Source organism: Poecilia reticulata, chromosome 12, assembly GCF_904066995.2.
Source record: "Poecilia reticulata chromosome 12, P_reticulata-male-v2, whole genome shotgun sequence".
NCBI classification, from domain to species: Eukaryota; Metazoa; Chordata; class Actinopteri; order Cyprinodontiformes; family Poeciliidae; genus Poecilia; species Poecilia reticulata.
This window is the reverse complement of record NC_088841.1, coordinates 13,980,450-13,999,932: the sequence shown is the minus strand read 5'-3', so window position 1 is coordinate 13,999,932 and position 19,483 is coordinate 13,980,450. Positions and strand designations below refer to the sequence as shown.

General features: G+C 40.6%; 1 protein-coding gene across 1 annotated transcript in view; it reads right to left on the bottom strand.

Moving 5' to 3' along the window:
- The window catches only part of ass1 (argininosuccinate synthase 1), a 30,470-nt gene that overhangs the window by 3,958 nt on the left and 7,029 nt on the right, over window positions 1–19,483 (bottom strand). Inside the window, exons 8-13 of the mRNA XM_008424338.3 lie at window positions 19,370–19,400; window positions 12,179–12,269; window positions 8,978–9,062; window positions 8,300–8,364; window positions 2,869–3,000; window positions 475–631 (exon numbers count right to left, since the gene is read on the bottom strand). Coding sequence (XP_008422560.1) covers window positions 475–631; window positions 2,869–3,000; window positions 8,300–8,364; window positions 8,978–9,062; window positions 12,179–12,269; window positions 19,370–19,400 — 561 coding nt within the window. The remainder of the gene's footprint in view (window positions 1–474; window positions 632–2,868; window positions 3,001–8,299; window positions 8,365–8,977; window positions 9,063–12,178; window positions 12,270–19,369; window positions 19,401–19,483) is intronic.

Genomic DNA, 19,483 nt, shown 5'->3' with positions numbered 1-19,483 from the left:
AGCTGAAAACACCATTAGCTCTCTGACTCTAGGGTACAACTGAAGTGTGTGTGACTTAAGTGGAGATGAAGAGCCATATGGAGAGGTTTTCCTTTGGTCAGTGCTGAGCCTGCCCAGAGGGCATCAAGGGTCAGTCGCCTGAACAAACCCACTGTTACCACAGCTAAGAGGGCATTGTGGGGGGCAACGGAGGGGTTTGGAGAAGGAGCTGCCCTGCAGGCTATGAGGGCTACATTTCTCTGATGTCTTTGTGAGGCAGGGTCAGTTTAACATGCTGATGTTGGGGGTCATCAGAGAACTTGAGTGGTGAACATGTGGAATAGTCGCACTGTGCCCAGAACAGTCACACAAGCAACGTCTGTCAGGTTAGGATAAATGAACGCCTTCATTGAAGCTGTTTTCCAGCCACACGCACGCACGCACTCACACACTCACGCACACACTCACGCACACACTCACGCACACTGTGTTTACCTGACCAACTCCTCGTTGTACAGCGACTTGGGCGACTCTCGTCCAAGGACGTAAACCTGACCCTTGAAGACAGACAGCTGGACCTTGCCCTCGACGTTTTCCTGAGACTTGGCTATGCAGTGTCGCACAAAGTCACATTCTGGACTGTACCAGAAGCCTGCGATGGAGACACAGCAGTGAGGGAAGCTGTTGCAAAAGATTGATGTTTCTGATTTTAGTCAATGCCAACAAGCACAGAAAATAAAGCTGTTTTTGTAAGTTGTTCTTTTTTCTGCGTATAAGTATTTGGAATCACACATGGAACATGTAATGGGCTAAATTATTAACAAGGCTGCAACTGACAACTATTTTAGTTATCAATTAATCTGTCGTTGATTATTATGATTGTTGATCGATTAACTGGATAAAAACAAATGGCACATTCTGCAGATTTTTCATTTAAGTCTCTTTTATACAACATCAAAAATACATAAAAAATGCAACTAAACAATTAAGTACCTTTTTTTTTTTTTTACATAAGAATGTAAAACAATTAGTGCCTAAAATGTAATAACAACATTCCTTTAGTGAATGCCTGATCCTTTGTAGCAAAGGATCCATCTGAATCTGAAAAATACTAACATAAGAATGTAGAAAAACTCAACTCTTTCTGCTTGACTTAAAATAGCCAACAAATCATTCTTTTTTTTCCAATTAATAAATGGAAAGCAAAAAATGATTAATGGAAGATTTTTTTACAGATTTTGATCCAAGTTGAAGGTAAAACAATGCCACTTTTGAGTTTTGAGTAGAACAGATTTTAAAAAGTTTTTTTTTTCTTTTTTCATTTTAACTGAAAAATGTATATATTTGTGTACAGTTTTGGCTTAACTCCTGCTCTGAATGTGTTGTTTCAGGAATTGGGTTGAGTCAGTGTACTCAAGCTAATGATCAAATGATCACTAAATTAGATGACAATTATTTCAACAGTCTATTGATCATGATTAATCCAATTAGTCATTGCAGCCCTAGTTACTAATTCGGGCTGTGAGATAAAACATGATATATCATTGGTAATAATCAGTAATCTGAAAAATTCAGGCTTAAAAGCTGTTTCCTTTAGCCCTTCCCCTACTCCAAAGAAACAATTGGGACTTTCCAATAGAAAAGTAGAAAAAGGAACCTAAATCTACTAATATTTTGGGTGTTACTTCAACTTTATTGTGCAGCAGCATGAAGGATATACGTATCTGCACAAAGAAGAATGCTGCTCCTTGAAAAACTCCAATTCAAGAAACACAGATTAGTTAAAGCAACATCTTTTATGTGATTCGTCTCCGTCTGTGTCTCTTCATCCCAGGCAAAGTTCACACACCCTTTTCTTCTCCGCCGTTTTGCAGACCTGAACCATCATCAGAGCCCAGGGACAGATGGGCGAGGGACGAGTCTATATATGCTCAGAGGTCAGGCACACCCCGCTCAGCAGGGGTCCTCCTCTCATCAGCACCCGACCTCCACCTCGTCGTCTGGCTATGTTCAAAGGCACAATGAGCTCCGGCATTAATTTTCTCAAAATTCACACTCTAGTGCTTAAAAGCGACACTTTACGTATGCATCTTGGCTTATTTTGATGTAAATGCCTGTTCTGTCAATGCTATGACTAAATGATTCTCTTTATGCTATAATACATGTTGAGATATGTTAAGATAATGCTTGAAAAGTAATAAATTTTTAATGTAAAGGTAATGTAATAAAATAATTAGTTCATATTTTGTCCAATGTACAAACGTATGACATATACCTATAAAATCATAACCACACCCCATCATTTATTTCTATATTTTGAATGTACTTAGCACATATCTGGATACCTCATCCTAGTCTGGGTAAATGGAGCTGTAAACAGATGCAGAGCAGGTGGATTGTTAACATAAGCTCCTCCACTACCAGCCGTCTGCAATCTGCAATTATTAATGATTTAAACCCACAATGGGTTTAATCTCTGCCCTGTTCCTGAACGCAGAACCTCTACGTGTGTGTGTGTGTGTGTGTGTGTGTGCGCGTGCGTGCGTGCGTGCGTGTGTGTGTGTGTGTGTGCGTGTGCGCGCGTGTGTGTGTGTGTGTCAGCGCTTGTCTCCACGTCTCTAGAGGGGATAACTGGAGCGGCCTAGCAGTCGGTCTGTAATGGCACTGATCCTATTATGTGGATGAAGGTGCAGACGACCTGGGACTCGGCAGAAGGGGGGATTAAGACACCTGAGACAAGAAAAGCTCACAAACATGTGCACACACACTAACCGCGCTGTTGGTGTGTTTGCATTTGTACATGGCAAGCTTGCCTCTCACATCTGTATGCTAGAAATGAGAACTAGTGCGCTGAAGGATAAGCTACTGTAACACTTGACGGACGCTTACCATTGTAGACAAGTTCTGAGAACTTGACGCCGAGTCCCTGTTTGATCCGTCGGACCTCTTTGTCCATGGTAAACGTCTCGATGTCCAGATGGGCTTTAAGCAAGAGCGTGCCTCCAGGAGTTTCGTATATCCCTGACAAGAAGAGAGAAATTAAATTAATTACATTAACTGGCAGACGTTTTTATATTCATCTGACTTTTTGACACAAAAAATTACTGGGATTTTACATGGTAGAAATTTTTTGCAAATTCTTCATCAGTTTTGTTACAGACTCTCAATAAGATCTGTATTTTTGAAAAGAACATTCTATCCTATTAATATGCTTTAATCTAAAACTCCCCTTTGTAGCTTCGGTGCTCTAAGTAGTTTTTAAGCAGTACTTAGTTTAGAAACATTGCCTGTATTTATAAGAACTGATCTTTTCATCCACCATGCTGCTGTATAGCGTTGACAGCATGATGCAGCATCATGCTGTCACCACTATATTTCACCATGGAGATATGTTTTTGGTGATGTGAAGTGTTTCCTGCAACACATATTTTGCTTTCAGGCATTTACCACGTTCCCTATAGGTGCTGTGGTAAATTTGAAAGAAGACTTCTCGTGGTTTTCTTTAACCTCTCCGGACCGAACGTTGCGCCGACGATCCAGCCAAATTAGCTGGACTGTAATTCCGCCACACTTTGCGCTATCTGAAAAATCCCAACGGTTTCTGAAAGGGGAGACGTTGCACTTTCTAGCCAGTCTCGGGTTATGGGCAAATATATTTACTCACAGGACATTTGAAGAACTTGGTACAATTAAAATAAGAAAAAAATTTCCAGGCGGAGATTTGAAACTTATAAAGGGGTAAAGACGAGCTTTCTTCATTTGAAGCCATACTCTTCCCTTTGATGGTTTGCTCCATAAAAAGGCATGAGATACTGTTTTTTTTTTTTAGCTTCACCCAACTTAAACGTAATCACAACTTCATGCCTGATCTGTCTGGTTTGTTTACTAGTCTTTATGGAGCTGTTTGCTCACTTACGATCTCTAACAAAATTACAAGGCTGGGCAATTGTTAGTATTGTAGCTTTGCAGCAAGACGGTGCTGCGTTCAAGCCAAATCAGGGGGCCTCTATCTATGGAGTTGGCTTCCAGAAAACGAAGGAAGAATCAATTCAATTAGGCAATTTCTGGAGGCAATCTGTTGCACTGGACTTTATTTAGGGACATGACAGTAAGGGGGGCTGAATACAAACGCATCTACTACTTTTTTTTAAATGTATTTTTAAAGAATATTATTAACCTTCTAGTGCACAATTATGCAACTTAAAATGCCCTTAAGTTTCTGACTGCAATGTGATTAAATGTGATAAAAAAAAGGAACTTAGGAAATGATTCTGCCCGTAAGGAGATGCATGTCGGCTCCACTGTCCTGACACTCTTATTGAAGCTTTACCGTCATTATTTCATTCTTCAACAGCCATTTATGGGCCTCGTTCATCTAAGCAAAAGGCATCAAGCAGCTCTATTAGTCATTAGCAATGTGACTGACAGGCCCTCATAGAGCTCACAAATCATGGACAAGCTTGTCCAGGGTAAATGACAGGTTGGGAGGCCCCTGCCAGCCTGGTGTCTGGACCAGGGCCCCGAGTACCCTGCAATTTACCCCCTCCGGACAGGGAGAGGGGGGGTGACAGGAGAAAAGATGAGGTACATGACAGGAGAAATGAAGCTGTCATTTAAATGTCAGCTAAAACAAAAAGAGGGCAGAGGGAATACAGAAAGGCAGACTTGACAATGGAGACAAAAGAGTAATCTATGACCTCTACTTCTGAGAAGGATAAAATCTGGAGAAAGTGAGCACCGTTCACTCATCAAATGCACGGTTTCTTACATATTCTGCAAATCTGACACACAGTTGGGTTTCTTGTAACAATCCAAATCTTCAGAAGTAGCGTTTTGTTCCAATGCCCACAAAGGTTCCTCATCAGATTAGAGAACTGACTGGTGCAACAAGTAAACAAAACCAGCTTAGCAAAGCTACTAATTGTTTAAAGCTTCAAAAGATCCCCATTTGAGCTGGAATGCTTTGGTGACTAGGCCGCAGAGAGGACGCTGGGACGTTTCCGTTATCCCCAATCAGATAAGTTAAAACTGCCCTCAAACACAACTCAGATTAAGTGCTGCCAAAAAGAGCTAGCTTAACTGATTGCAGCCCATAATTGGACACTGTCCGGTGAAGCTTCTACAGTGGCGCTTTAGTCAGGCTTAAGGAGACGCGACCCTCTGTGGTTTCAGAGGTTTTAGTCTTTTATACAGCGGCTGCAGGTATGCTAACCATGATGCATGGCTTCGGGGCAGGATTGAATTCTTCCTCAGCTGATCCCATCTGAGCAAAACACAAGCTTAAACAGGCAGCACATACAGTTCTCTGCAAAAAAATTGCTTAAAGTTTTTCCACATTTGTCAAGTTACAGCCAGAAAAATCCGTTCATTTTATTCAGGCTGTATATGAGAGACCAACATACTTGTGCATAACAGTAAAGCATGAGGAAAATGGTCGATGGTTTCCATTTTTTAAGGATATTTTAAAGTAGTATCATGTGTTATCAGTCTCCTCTAACTGATAGATTTCGGAGGTTTCGAAGGAAAAAAACAGCAACAAGCAACACAGCAGACATGACAGTTTGGGTTCTACAATGATATCCGGAGGGCTGAACATTTAATATCAAATGTGATGTTGAATCTATTACCCGAAATATAAAAGTACAAAGTACCAAAAGATGGCCATCCAACAAAAATGATAGGCCAGACAAGACACACATTAACCAGTCTGTTTCACAGCTTATTTTGGAGAATCTGTTGTCCGATTATTTGAAAACTCTGTCCATATGAAGAACAGAAACTGAGAAGCGGTTCTCAGTCTAGCTCAGCTCCAGGAAATCTGGAAAAAACAACTGTGTCTCTACATGCAGATCATGGTAGAGACATACAAAAGCCTCGTAGACGCTATTATAGTCAAAGGTGGTTCTATAAAGTACTGACTGAATGCAAATGCTTCAGATCTGTATTTGTATGCAACTCAGAATCCCTCCTTTTTCTCTCAATTGCCAATAACAACTTTGCGTTGCTGTATCGCATAACAAGCAAGCCAAGGCATGAGGTTTTCTGGTTGCAAAATGACAAATGGTGGAAAAGTTCAAGGTTTCTTAATACTTTAATAAACAAAACTGTAAATAAAACGATCAAATATTTAAAGCAAGAAAAGTTTTCTGTGCCCACGTGTTGAACTCTTTGCGGAGTTCTGCAGCAGCTTGACACGATGCCGCATGTTTATCAGGAGATGAAGAAGTCGTCTCCATCTGCTTCTGAGGCCCTCATCGGAGCACAAGTCAAAGGTTTGACAACACCATGACAGCTCGTTGGGCACACAGGTTGTCGAATGTTTTGCAGCACAGTGACAAGATTCCTGACAAACCATTTGAGTCCCATCCGCCTCTCTGACCCTGCACAAATAAATATGACCCAAACACAAATAAGTATGACATGTCCCCCGTTCAATCCCTCCCATCATCTATTGTGCTCACACAACCTGCCACTCCAGAAGAGGCCAACCTACGCGCTCAATGGTAGTTATTCAACCACTTGGGCACCTTGTGCTCCACCTCTTCCTATTGCTCGCAAAGAGGAAACAGCTTTGATCTTTTGTTCAGCCGACGGGGAGAAAAGTGGGTTTCCCATTTTCCAATTTCTACCTGCCACGTTGTGCCGCGGTCATACTCGGCCGGCCAGTCAATTTGCCAATCACAGCGCATTGCGAGGTGGGGGGAGAGAGGAGCCCGTGTGTGTCCTCGTGGGCGCATCTTTGCAAAGTCAGGACTGCACACTGGCCTTGTATATCGGCTGCGGTGACACATGTAGAGACCCGACAAAGGAGCTTTAAGAGTTGATGGTTAATACCGCAGATAAACATTGTGGGCAAATAGGCAATCAACTGCATATTTACGTGTATCCAGTGGAGCATTGACAACAACATCCTCTTCTCAGTGTACTGTATGCAGTGTTTTGTAGCGTACAGACGACTGGAAATCACTACGACATCTTAATTCCTGGTGAACGAGAGGAAAAGATGTCTCCTGAGGAGTTTGTCATTCAGCCCGATTTTATGGAAGCAGCAGAGCGAGACGTTTAAAGCACTCATGTAAAATAACTGCAAAGTGCATGAAAGCCCCTAGATGTAGACAAGGAATAGTGACAAAAAAAATAAATAAAATACTAGGAGTCCTGAACACTAACTGGCACCTAAGGTAAATATGGGTAAAAAGCCACATTGAAAAGAAAAAATATGAAAATCACCAGTTCTGCTAATAATTTATACTTTTTGCAAACAGGAGAGCACTTAGTGTTAGCTTATATTATTTCACAAGTTTGGGGGATACAAAATTTGCACAATCTCTGTAGTCCTGCGTCCTCTGTTAAGCTCTCTTTTCTTCAGCTCAGATCACAGGCTTTCTACAATATTTACATCTGAAGACTGAGATGTCCATAACAGAACGCCGACTTAATGTCTGGTCGATTATTTCAGATTATTCTGGTTCAAGTCCCCACAAGGCAAGGCGACTTTATCTACATACCACCTTTCAACCAGAGACAACTCAAAATGCTTGTACAAAAACAGTTAAAAACAACATACAACAAAAAGATTTAAAGAAAAAAAAATTTACTAGCAGAATCTAAGGAATTCTTACTGAAAATGTCCTGGTATTTTAATATGTTTCCAAGGACTTTTAGAAGAAAAACAGACTCTCAGCATCACAGATCCTCCATTGCACTTAACGGTGGTCTTGAGGTGCTTTTGCACACATGCTTCCGTTGTTTTAAGTACAAGTAAAAATTTATAAGCAAATAAGAAATCCTTGTTACATATATTTTATTGATGATAGGGATGACATTAAAAATGACTTCATGCACTTGAATTAATAGCAAATTTTTTCAAAAATGGTTAGTGCATAGAAGGCTGACACTGCACTCAAAAGATTAATGAGGATTTTTGTACAACTTCCTACATGAGTGCCATGAAGTGAAGGATGCTCTTTCAGAGAAACTGCCTATTTACAAAAGTACAACCTGTTACATTTACCTTATCTTTTTTTAGGGTCATCTTACTCTTTTTACAAACATTCCCCAGTTTGGCTTCTTTTTTGTTTAATAAGGAATAGCATAGCTGAATCTTTTGTGTGTTTTTAAGAACTTGAAGTTAGACCTTAAGATTGTATTTGCTTACAAAACCTGTTAAAGAACAAATTGTTTATAAGTTAATCTCTGAAAAATGACACAGGATGTACTTTCTTTTGCCATGGCTGCGCCAGAATGTGTAAAATTAGTAGATGCAGTAAGAATGGAATGAAAAAAACAGACTAAACCACTCCAGATTTGAAAGATTTACCTCGTGACTTCATGCCGATGAAACGATTCTCTACGATGTCAATGCGGCCCACTCCGTGTTTTCCTCTGGGAGAAAAGAGCAGGACACAATTATACACACCTTCCAGATTCAATTTGGTGAACCTAATGGAGAAGTAAACTGCATTTCTCACTGTTACTTGTTACTTGTTGGTAAAAAAATAGTAAAAAATCTGTCGGATGAACCACCTTAATTTACAGAATCGACCTCTGAACCAAGTTCAAATGGATGGATGTTGAAGGTAAAACACATTTTAAGTGTTTCTACACTTAATACATCTTAATACATCTGAAACCTAATGTTCATAACCTACGCAGTGCTTAAAATATAACAGGTCTTTTTTGTACCTAAAATTTCTTAAAATCAATTTCTAGTAAAATGTGCTGAAAGCAATAATGTGCATAAATAAAAATGCATAATCTTGGATATTTTATCGGACTACATCAAAGTGGTTTAAAATGACAGATCCTTATTTTGTGATTTAACATTAGAGTTTGGTCCGGTGACTCACCACAAGTTATGTAATCATAGAATTAATGCCAGTAACATAATAATAATAATAATAATAATAATAATAATAATAATAATAATAATAATAATAATAATAATAATAGTGAAGAAATCCAGATTTTTTTACTTTTAATACACAAAAGCGCTTACCCTATTTCATTGAGGTATGAGAAAATATCCAGCGGCGTTTCTTTGGATTTCCCCTCCTTCACATGCATCACCCTGACAGGAACTCCTACAGAAACAAGTTTTCACAGGCAGATAATTGACATAAGTGGGTCATTCAAAGTGAAAACTATAGTATATTTAGGTTTGAATTTGATTTATATCCTTATCAAAAAGTTGCAAAATCAAACATTTCTCCCTAAAATGCACATCCTTTAAAACTTACATGCTTCCTAAAACATAAAATATAACAGATTTACCACCAACATTTGGTTAAGAATAATTGGTAGAAACAAAAAGAGAGGGATGCTTTTATCCATTGAAGCAAATAAAAAAAATTAGGGAATGAAATTGAAGCTAATATATTTATTTAATCAAACCAAAAATGACAAACAGTGGAAAGATTATCCTGAAGTTGTTTTTGTTTGTTTTTTTTGTCTCAGAGAGATCACTGAATACCATCTAAAACTCAAAGCCTTTACATATGCAACGATGAGAAAGGCTAATAAATTCAAAAGCTCTCCTCATTTGAAAGCTGTGAAATTGTGGGCCAGCCTCTACCTAATTCAATTACACAGCTTTGTTACCCATCCTCTGTTTAGCGCTGAGATTTTTGTCTCTTTTTCCACAGCATGTGCAGAAGACGCAACCGTCTGCAGATCCATCATCCTCCTGCCTTCAAACAGCATCTCACACACGGAGCAAATTCTTCCATAAAAAACAAAAACAAAACACTGAAGTTTACTCCACACACACTTCCTCTACAAAGCCACTTAAACCAAGTGCACATCAATCACTGTCACCGGCCTACTTATTCACGGCCCTCAATGAGCAGCAGGGGCCAAAGGTGGAGGTGGGGAAACAAACAGACGCGTGAAAAGAGTTTAAAGTCTAAACAAAGAAGAAATCTATACTCTCCATGCCTAGATTAATGTTTCATGTTTTTTTAATTTTATTTCCAACTAAAGCTTTCCTGGAGTCAAAGTTTTAGACTTCGCTGACAGAATCAAAGAATGGATGGACAGTCGCTTTTAGGTCAACAGGTGATGCTTGACCAGTCCTTTCTCGATGTTTTATCCAAATCTTGGGTTTTACTACTTCAGACATCCAACAATCTGATAAACATCTCCAATAAATCAGCTGAATGTGGGAGTTTGGGGGCCGGCCTTTCGTCCCTCCGCTCTCATTTTCCTCGCTCGGCTCAGGTTGGCCCGTCCGTCGTTCCCTTTAGCTGCTTTATTTTCAGTTTTTGCACCCCTAACAGTGCAGACAATGGGAGCGAAGACACAGTTGTAGGAAAAATTACAGCTTTACATTTTTCCTCTCTGTCTCTTTTTCGTCCACACCACTTTGGCATGACAGGAGGGAGGCATTAATTTAATTTTTCTCCTTAAAAAAAAGAGTAATGGGGAAAGGAGCGTTTCACGGGAGGGGAGGGGGGGGAGCAAAAGGTTCCTGTTGTTATATATTCTTTTTTAATCAGTGAGAAAACTTTGGTGAGAAAGGCAGCGATGAAAAGGTGGGAGGGGGGGAATGAAACGAAACATTCTTTTGCTGATCTTGTGCTCAGAGGGAGGAGTGGGCTCGGGCCTTTGTGTGGACAACTAAAACAGCTTTTGTCATAGCGCGCTCAATAAAAGGGCCGGAGAATATGTGTGAAAATGGAGAGCAGGGCCGCTAGGAACCCGCGAAACCAGTCAAGGCTTTACTGGTGCATCACCGTTTTACAAAAGCACACCTCACCTCCAGCTGAACGGTCACAGTCCGGCCCGTTGTTAACTTTTTTCCGCGGGAAGCTGGTAAAGGGAGACACATCGACACAGCAGCCTGGCATTTCCTTAGCTTCAGCGATTAGCCCATTTTCTCACCATAACTCTCCGGCAAACTTTTGAACTTCCATAAAATTTGGATTACGGCTCGCAAAGCTGTCCATCAAGCCTCACGGGATCTGAAGAGCCGATTGATGTTCTTGCACTTCAGCCACCCCGGGGATGAAGGAACATCTGTGTCACTCGCCCTCAGGCCTGGATGTGTCTTGCCATTTTCGCTCTGCACAAACATGTGACACTTTCCTGTGTTCAGGCCAGAGCCCTGCGGCCAGTGTCTCTAATGATCGTTTCTCCGGTTCCCTCTGGACTCGGAGTATAAACTGGAGTTAATGCTTCCGGCTTGCGGGTTGGGCCCCGGGGCCAAATGGGGCTGTTTTAGGCCAAGCGATGGTGTAAGGGGTTAAGGATAAGTCTGGGTGGCCCCAAGTGGAAATAAAGTGCAGGGGGGGTCAACTTTAAAGTGACAGTTATGACCATCTTCATTTTAACATCATAGAATGCCAAGATGAAGTGTTTCCTTCCTCACTTTGTTTCTCTGTTCTTGATTTTCTACAGACAGGACATGATCTGTTGATATCTGACAAATTCTGTCCTGCTTCATCTTGTCACACAGGTTCTGTTTATTGATCTGACAGTAATCAGGTCTATCTGATTTATTTGATTTGCTCCTACCTCACAAACCCACCAGATCGTTCAGATCTTCTAAAGGCTCTTTATTATTGAATGAGCCTCCATATTTTAATGCTTGATACCATTTTAACTGCAATTTTAAAAAAAATATTGTTTTACTTCTTAAGCTGTGACACGACCCTGGATAAGTGGAAGAAAATGGATGGATGGGTGGATAGATGTTTTATTTAAATTCAGATTCATAATTACATCCTATTTATATTTCATCATACATGGGAGGTAATTTATGTCTCATCCTCATTTATTTTTTGCATGATTTTGATTAAAAGAATGCTATGGCTCTTATGTTTCTTTATGGTGAATATGTTTTGGTGTTTTTACAATTCATATAATAATTTTAATCTATTTGTTGGTTAATTAATCATATCTTTATCTACTTATTTTAGCATTTCTTAGTGTAGATTTGTTTTTACCAACTGTAAAATTGGGATTTTATGTTACATTTGAGTACTTTAAAAGTGCTCTATGAATACATGGCTGAATGGTTGGTGATGAAAGTAAATAATGTCTTTATTTAGAAATGGCTATTTCTGATGCTAGATGTTTCCAACTCTACATCTGGGTGTTTTTTTTAGTTTTTTTTAAAGATGAGATGTCAAAAAAAAACCTAAAAAAAACCCTGATTTTCTGGGAAGTCAGCAGGTGGGACACTGATAAACATACAAACCGTTTTTAAACTCTATCTCCAGAACATCTGGGACATTTGGAGAATCCTCTGGGTTTTTGGTCATCAGGTAGAGGTCGGCTGGAGCATGGCTCTGAAGGACAAACAGAACCACAACTTCATTCCCTCTGATTAGTAACACAGAGATTCTTGTCAGGACGACAGCACAGCGACTGAAGTAGGAGGAGAAAACAGACAGGAAGTAAAGCAACTGAGAGAACAATGCGTGAAAAAGGTACCATCCTGAAAACAACATCAAGAGCAGAGGGGAGACAAAAGTGCAATTTTTATCCTCTGTTTGGTTTCATTTTCTCCGGGAAGCCCTGCTCCGCAGGGGGAAGGAAAGGAAAAGTGAAACGAAGAGTGGGATAGCTGTCGACGCTTCTTCCAGTTTTCCAGCTCTGATTTTCTGAGTGACATTTCTCCTCGGATTCATTTTCAGGAGATTCTTCCTAAATGGGCATCACACGACAACAAACATCTAAAAACCAAATCCCACTGAAGTCGATTGTGGTTGACAGACATTTGTCGTTTTTTGTTTTTTTTTTCCAGTCGGCTGCTAAGTGATTTCAGTGAGTCGCGGTTTGGACCTAAAGGAGCACGGTGGTGTGACGATTCCACCCGGCTGATGTGCTCCTGCGACAATTACACCGCATTAGGGCAAGACGGTGGTCAATGTCTCCTGAGCTGAGGCAAATTGCAGGGGGGGTGGAGAGAAGCTATGCAAAATAACTGCTGGGTGCATTTAAATGGAAAGCTTTACCAGACTCGAAATGATCATACAATAACTAATCGGCATCCGCTCGGCGCCTGTCAGCGAGGGGAAAACGAGCAGCGCAATCACTTTCCTTCCTTTTAACTAAACACAAAAATTGAGAGAGAAGGCGAGCGTCTCCCTCTCCTTTATTTTCTGCTTCAGTGCCCTGAAAGATGCCAAATGAGAGTTTGCAGGAGAGGGACAAAATGACTACTCTAAAAAGCCTTTTGATGCTCCCTCTTTAAGGGAGGGTGGAATAAATACTTTTGGGGGGCTTTTTCAACCTTCAGATACAAAGAGCTATTGGTTGAAACAATATGCTTGAGCAAAAATAAATACATAAATAAATGAAATAAACAAAGACAAGAAAAGCTCTTTTTTTCAGCTTAAATCAGATGTTTGTTTTTTTTATTCAACATTTTAATGCATTTTTGTCAAATTTCTGATGCACATAAATCAAATGAAGCCTAAGAAAACCCACAAAAAAAACCCCAGCTAAGATTATTCATTTTTGATGTACACACACTGCGATGTGTGAAAACTCATCCGCGCTCCAACAGCAAGAGTTTAAACTTCGCTGAAAGCAACGCAAAGAAAAGAACGTAAGCCAATAGGGTTGTTTCCAGTGAGCAGGAGATCAATGCATTTCAATTCAAACCCCCTGCAGGTGGACCTGTCCCAAAGCCGTGGCCCTGAAAGAGAGGCAAAGGTAAAGATGGAAAAGGCGGGGGGCCAGGGGTATTGGTGGGAAATGGGGCGTGAAGCGCACCATCATGTAGTGCTGAGCAGCTCCTTTAGCTGCCTTTGCCTCGGCGATATTGTTGTGCTAAACGTGGCCCCATACAGCAAGAGAATAAAAAAAAAAGAAGGCTGACGCATGAACTTAAAGCAAGTAAATTTCTATTTTTCCACTTATTAGTTGCCTCATTGGGTTTCAATCAAAGCCAAAAGGGCCGCGAAGGAGGCAGAGGTAGGAGTAGGAGTGGAAAGCGGGGAAGAGGGGCATCTTCGGTGCACCGGATTGGAAGTGATGCTTAAATCACCATGTCTCAAGTCGGCGCGTCTTATCAAAATGCAAACACAGCAATCTGAGCTGAGAATAAAACAATACGCATGTAATCTGCAGGAGACGGAAATTCTATTCTCTAGCACATACGATGTGTCCGTTAGTTTTAATGAAGACAGCGGCGGAGGCCGAGTTGGACACGGAGATCTCTTCACAGGTCAAGCCCATCAGTCCTGAGGGCAGCGAGGGCACACGGCAAGCTCTGACCTCTCTGCTTCAAAGCACACATTCACATGTAGACACACACCTACAAGCTCATTTCCTACCCCCACAGGCTCTGCGCTGACCATCCATCTTATCAGAAGGTCGCACGACCAGCAGCAAACAAGTTTTCATTTCCTCTCAGTGAGATGAGGCTCTGCGCTTCGCTCCCTTGGCTCTGAGTCAACACGAGCAGCGTCTCATCGCCCCCCGGATCAAAGAGCCCAGTGAGATCGGGGAAGCTCGCCGGTGACAGAGGTTGTAATTAAGACTGAGGTTACGTTTTAATGACTCAGGATGAGTGTCAGGCATCCTGAGGATGGGCTCATGGGGGGAGGGAAGTGATGAGCGAAGAAATGTAAAAATTTAAGCTATTGCATAATAAATTATTGGAAACTCAAAACAAATCTTGATTTTTCGCTTTGACATGGGGTAAACGTTTGAAAAATCCAGAATAAGAGACAAAAATATAGTTTCTAAAATGCCTATAAATAAAGTAACAGCTTCTTAAATCTTTAATTTAGATTACCTTACAAAACTTTCTTTTCATCCTGATGTATTTTTGAGAGGATTGTACATTGTAGGCCAACAAAAAGAAATGCACAACTTTGAGGCACAATGAAATAGGTAAGTAGTTTTCAAAATGATTCACAAGTAAAAACATAAAAACCGCACCCGGCATTTGTCCTCCGCCACACTTTACTCTCATCTAATGCTGGTACTTCTAAAAAAAAATTATTATTATTACGAAGAAATAATAATATTTCTATCACCTATTAAGGTGATAGATCAACATTAAGGTGATAGATCAACATAGCAGTGCAATTGAAATGGAAGGAAAATGACGTGCAGTTTTAAAACTTTTTTTTACAAATAAACCCCCGCCCCCCCCAAAAAAGCTTTAAGTTAATTTCTATTCAGTCCTCAAAACCTTGTAGGACTGCAGTTTACTGCAATTACAGATCCAACTCTTTTGAGGTACGTTTCATTTATGAACTGGAATCTTTGCCAGTTTTTATTTGCAAACTGTAATATTACAAGAAAGAAATGCTACTTAGAAAAAATCTAAATCATCTGGAAAGCAATGTATCATTTCTTTCCACTTCATAAACAATATATGCACTCCTTTATGTTAGTCCGTCACATTAAAGCTCAGCAGAATCCATTAAAGTTTGCAATTGTAAAATGACAAAATGTGAATATATATAAGATTGTGAACACTTTTGCATCAGATTGTTGCATCTTCTAAGCCAACCAACCACAACCTCAAATGATTTAATAAGAAATACTCATCTAATGCAGTTATCAGGTGCACAGCAAATGTATGAAATAACACAATAACAACCTGTCAAAGCTGCATTGCTTCACAGAGGTTAATGCTGCCAGATGCAAATGAGTAAATAAAGGCCTTAAGGTCACTGTGTCAGAAAAGAACAAGGTTTGGGGTTATCAGGAAGGATACGTTGTTAATAACAGAGTAACCTGAACTCTCCTGGCTCCTATCTGCAGGAAAACATATGAGCGACCATTTGGACATTTCCTAATGTGACAGCACTGAGCAAAGAGAGACCATTGTGTTACAGGTGGGGGCAGAAGAGGACATTTGAATGGTCCGGGTCTGGCCTTAGCCTTTGGGGTTGTAATTGAAGGAGGGACAGAGGCTGATACACAGTGGAGATACTGAGAACAAGCCGACCTCTCTCAGATGACTTCTTAGATTGATCACAATCTGACATGTTAGTTTAGGAATTCAAATGTGTTGCTGTTTCATTTGTTAATTTTGAGTAAATTGAAATAAATCTTGTATTCCAGGAAAAAAACATCTGGAATATAAGGACAAAGGTAGTGCGCAAAACTCCAAGATTAAATGTAAGATAAAGTGCAATAAAAAAAAATTTTTTAAAAAGAATACACAGAACTCCACCACCTGCTCTTGAAAAACAATATACAGTGAAAACAATTTGGTCAGTAATAATTGAATCACTGTCATGATTCATGACACGGTTTTGGTCAAGTCTCAGTGTTGAAACAAACTGTGTCAATTAACCTCATGAATACTTTGGTTTACGGAAGAATTCATGGTCCATTTAATGAGGGCAAGTTGAAATGGTTCTGTGTGGCAGCAAACCCAGTCCAAATCACCACCCCTCCGCCACCATGCTCAACAACTAGTTTAAGTGTTTGTGCTGATATTCCGTGGTTGGTATTTGTTGTGATTTTTGTACATTAGGTTTTAACAATCTGCTTAATTTGTGTAAGAGTTTGGACTTTTATTTACAGTTGAAACAAGATAATAAATTTAGTCAAAGACTGACTTTTTACACCTCAAGCTACTTTAACGCTAATCTGGTGATATACTTAGGATTATTGTAATATGCTTTTTGCAAATCTTTAATAGTTATGGCTTCTTCCAACTTGAGTGGCATTTCAGCTGCTGCTTGAAGTGTTGCTTTAAAACGGTGTACCCCAATTAACTTCAATATCATTTAACATAACATTAGCTTACAAATCTGCAACAGCATTATCTGGATATTCCCAAATAGTTTAAAGTCATGGTGATCCTGGGTTATGTAGACATGTGAGCTTGATAAAATTATTGTAAAAGAAAAAAAAAATCACTCGCTCATTATTTAGCTACTTAGAAATAATGTTTGCAATTGTGCCTGGACCAAAACAGGGGACAGTATAGACAGTTTAATATCAGATAATAAGAAAAAGCATTGTGTGTTTTTACATCTGGTTTCAGCTGTGCTTGTAATCCAGAAACCGCTTCACTTAATAAACATAAACATAGATGTAGAACATAAATAGAGGGCCTGGAGGTTGTGGCTACATTAATTAGCAGAAATATTAAACATGTTTCAAAGCTCCGGTAATGTATTCAAATCCTTTTACCACTTCAGACCTCTGCACCATAAATATTTCATTGTATTTAATGCTATTAATCGATTCAGTATTGGAGTAAATGGTCCAAAGCAAAGCCCTTGAATGAAATCAGTTACAGAGCGCTGTCATCATACATCGCTATGCTATTGAGCCGGCCCGCCTCATTCATTTCAAAACATTTCTCCACAGGACGGCTAAAGGACAGGGCAATAAAGGCGAAGTGAAGGGGTGGGAAAGGGGCAGCGAGGGAGATAGAGGTCTGTGAGTTACAGTGGCCCTGCCCCTGAATCTCCTCTCCAGCAGAGCGGGATCCCTCTCCTCGCTACGACACCCTGTGCATCGGGGACTCATCTGTCTGGCAAACTGTCTTTGTACTTAACTGTTACTGGTGACATTTTGGTGTCACGGTGTCAAGATGAAGTGGCTCCCCTCCCACGTCGCAGCCTGCGGCAGCGCGGCCGTCCAGACAATGAGGTCCCGAGGAGCTGGGGCTGGAACTCAGGAGGCCCCAGCTGGGCGCAACGCCCTAACCCTTCCCCCCTCCCAGGCTCCCATGAAATCGGGAATTAGTCGAAGCGTTGCTGACGACAAGTCAGTGTCTGTGTGTCCCAGGTTCTTCCCAGGGCCCGGCGAGAACCCGGGGGTGAGGAGAGACGCAGACGCAGACATATCGACCATAGGACGGGAGCTTCGGAGGTCAGTCAGGGGGAAAACAGTGCACATTGCACTGACCTCTCACCTCTGGCAGAGATCAGACTCATGTCTCTCTCATGGTTCTGTGGTCGAGTCAGCCGAGCTTCGGTCATCAGAAGGTGGAGAAGTTTTATTGGTCTGTACAGCAATGTTTCGCGTATTCAACTCCTGAAAAGCATTTAATATCGTCCCTCCATCGTGGTTTGTACTTGAGAAAATGGACTAAAAGATCACCATAACATCCAGTTAGGTGTGGCTGTGCTTGTCATGTTGACATTCATGCCCACATTAACCTGAGCAGCCTATTTTCGAAAATGTCCTCCAGCGTGTTGGAAAAGTGACCCTGATTTATTAGGAGACGACAGATTCAGGAGGAGCAGTGTGTATTTTGTCCTGCAGAACCGACGTCCAATGTTGCTGCCATGGGAGTTCGTCTGTCCAGTCTACTGCGTGAATCTGGAGAAGCGTTATGACCATGTCCCTAAAAGGCTTTTGTTGGGCGTGCTGCAGGTGCTCAAGGTGCTGGGAATGCTTTTAAACTCAATCTTAGAGAAACCAAAAGTCAAGTTTGATCTCAGTGCAGGTTGGACTCTGGACCTGATCTCAAGGTGTAGTCATGGCGAAGAGAATGTCAGGTTTTTAAACCTCATCTTTGCTTTTTGCAGATGATGTTATTCTCTTGGTATCTTAAAACCATAACCTTTAGCACTAGAGTGGAGCACAGCCGAGTGTGAAGCCACAAGGATGAGAGTCAACACCTCGATGTTTGAGGTCCTGGTTTTTAACTGGAAAAAGGTGGAGTGCCCCCTCTGGGTTGCAGATCAGTATCTTACTCAGGTTAAGTAGCTTAAGCAAGTCGATGTCTTGTTTATCAGTAAACAAGAGATGGATAAATGGAGTGGGGGCATTAAAGTAGATTTATTGCTTCTTCATATTGAAAGAAGTCAGTTGAGAAGGTTCTGGCATCTCAATTTGATGCTTTCTTGAAGTCCTTAAGGTATCCTATTATATTCCCCTGTAAGAAGACCCAAGGGAAGAGCTAGAGCCCACTGGAAGGAAACTTTATCTCTTTTGTCCTGGGAATGTCTTGGGAGCCCCAAAACATAAACTGGAGAGTGTCTTTGACAAGAGCGATGTCTGGATTTCCGTCCAGGACCTGCTACTTACAGGATCCAGTATCAGACATGCAGAAAACAATGACTGGATGTATAAACGAATGAATTTAAATTAAAACTGACCCCATATTCCATCAAGGTGAAATAAAACAATAAACATTTTGAAAATAGTTAACAGATTGTGCAAATTTTGGGGCTTGGTTTTAAGGGTGCGTTTGATTGATCAGCACACACTGTGATCAGTTTTGGTTTCAGAACATGCTTGAATTGTGGTATAAAGCTCATAAATATGCTTCGTGCGCTGTCAGAAAAATACTATACTGCTAAATCAACTCAGTAAGGTCTTGTGAATATATTGGTATCCCAGAATTATCATAAAAGTTTTAGAAATGATTCAACTTCCCTGTAATCAAAATGCAATACAGTGATGAGATAAGGGTTAAAAGTCTTACTGATCGACATCAGCAACAACTTACCTTGGGATTCTCCAAAATGCCTGACTCATAGCTGTAAAGAGATACAATTTGAGAATTTGTTATGTTTTATTTTTAACTGGAAAAAACATTCGAGAGTGTACTTTACATTAGTCG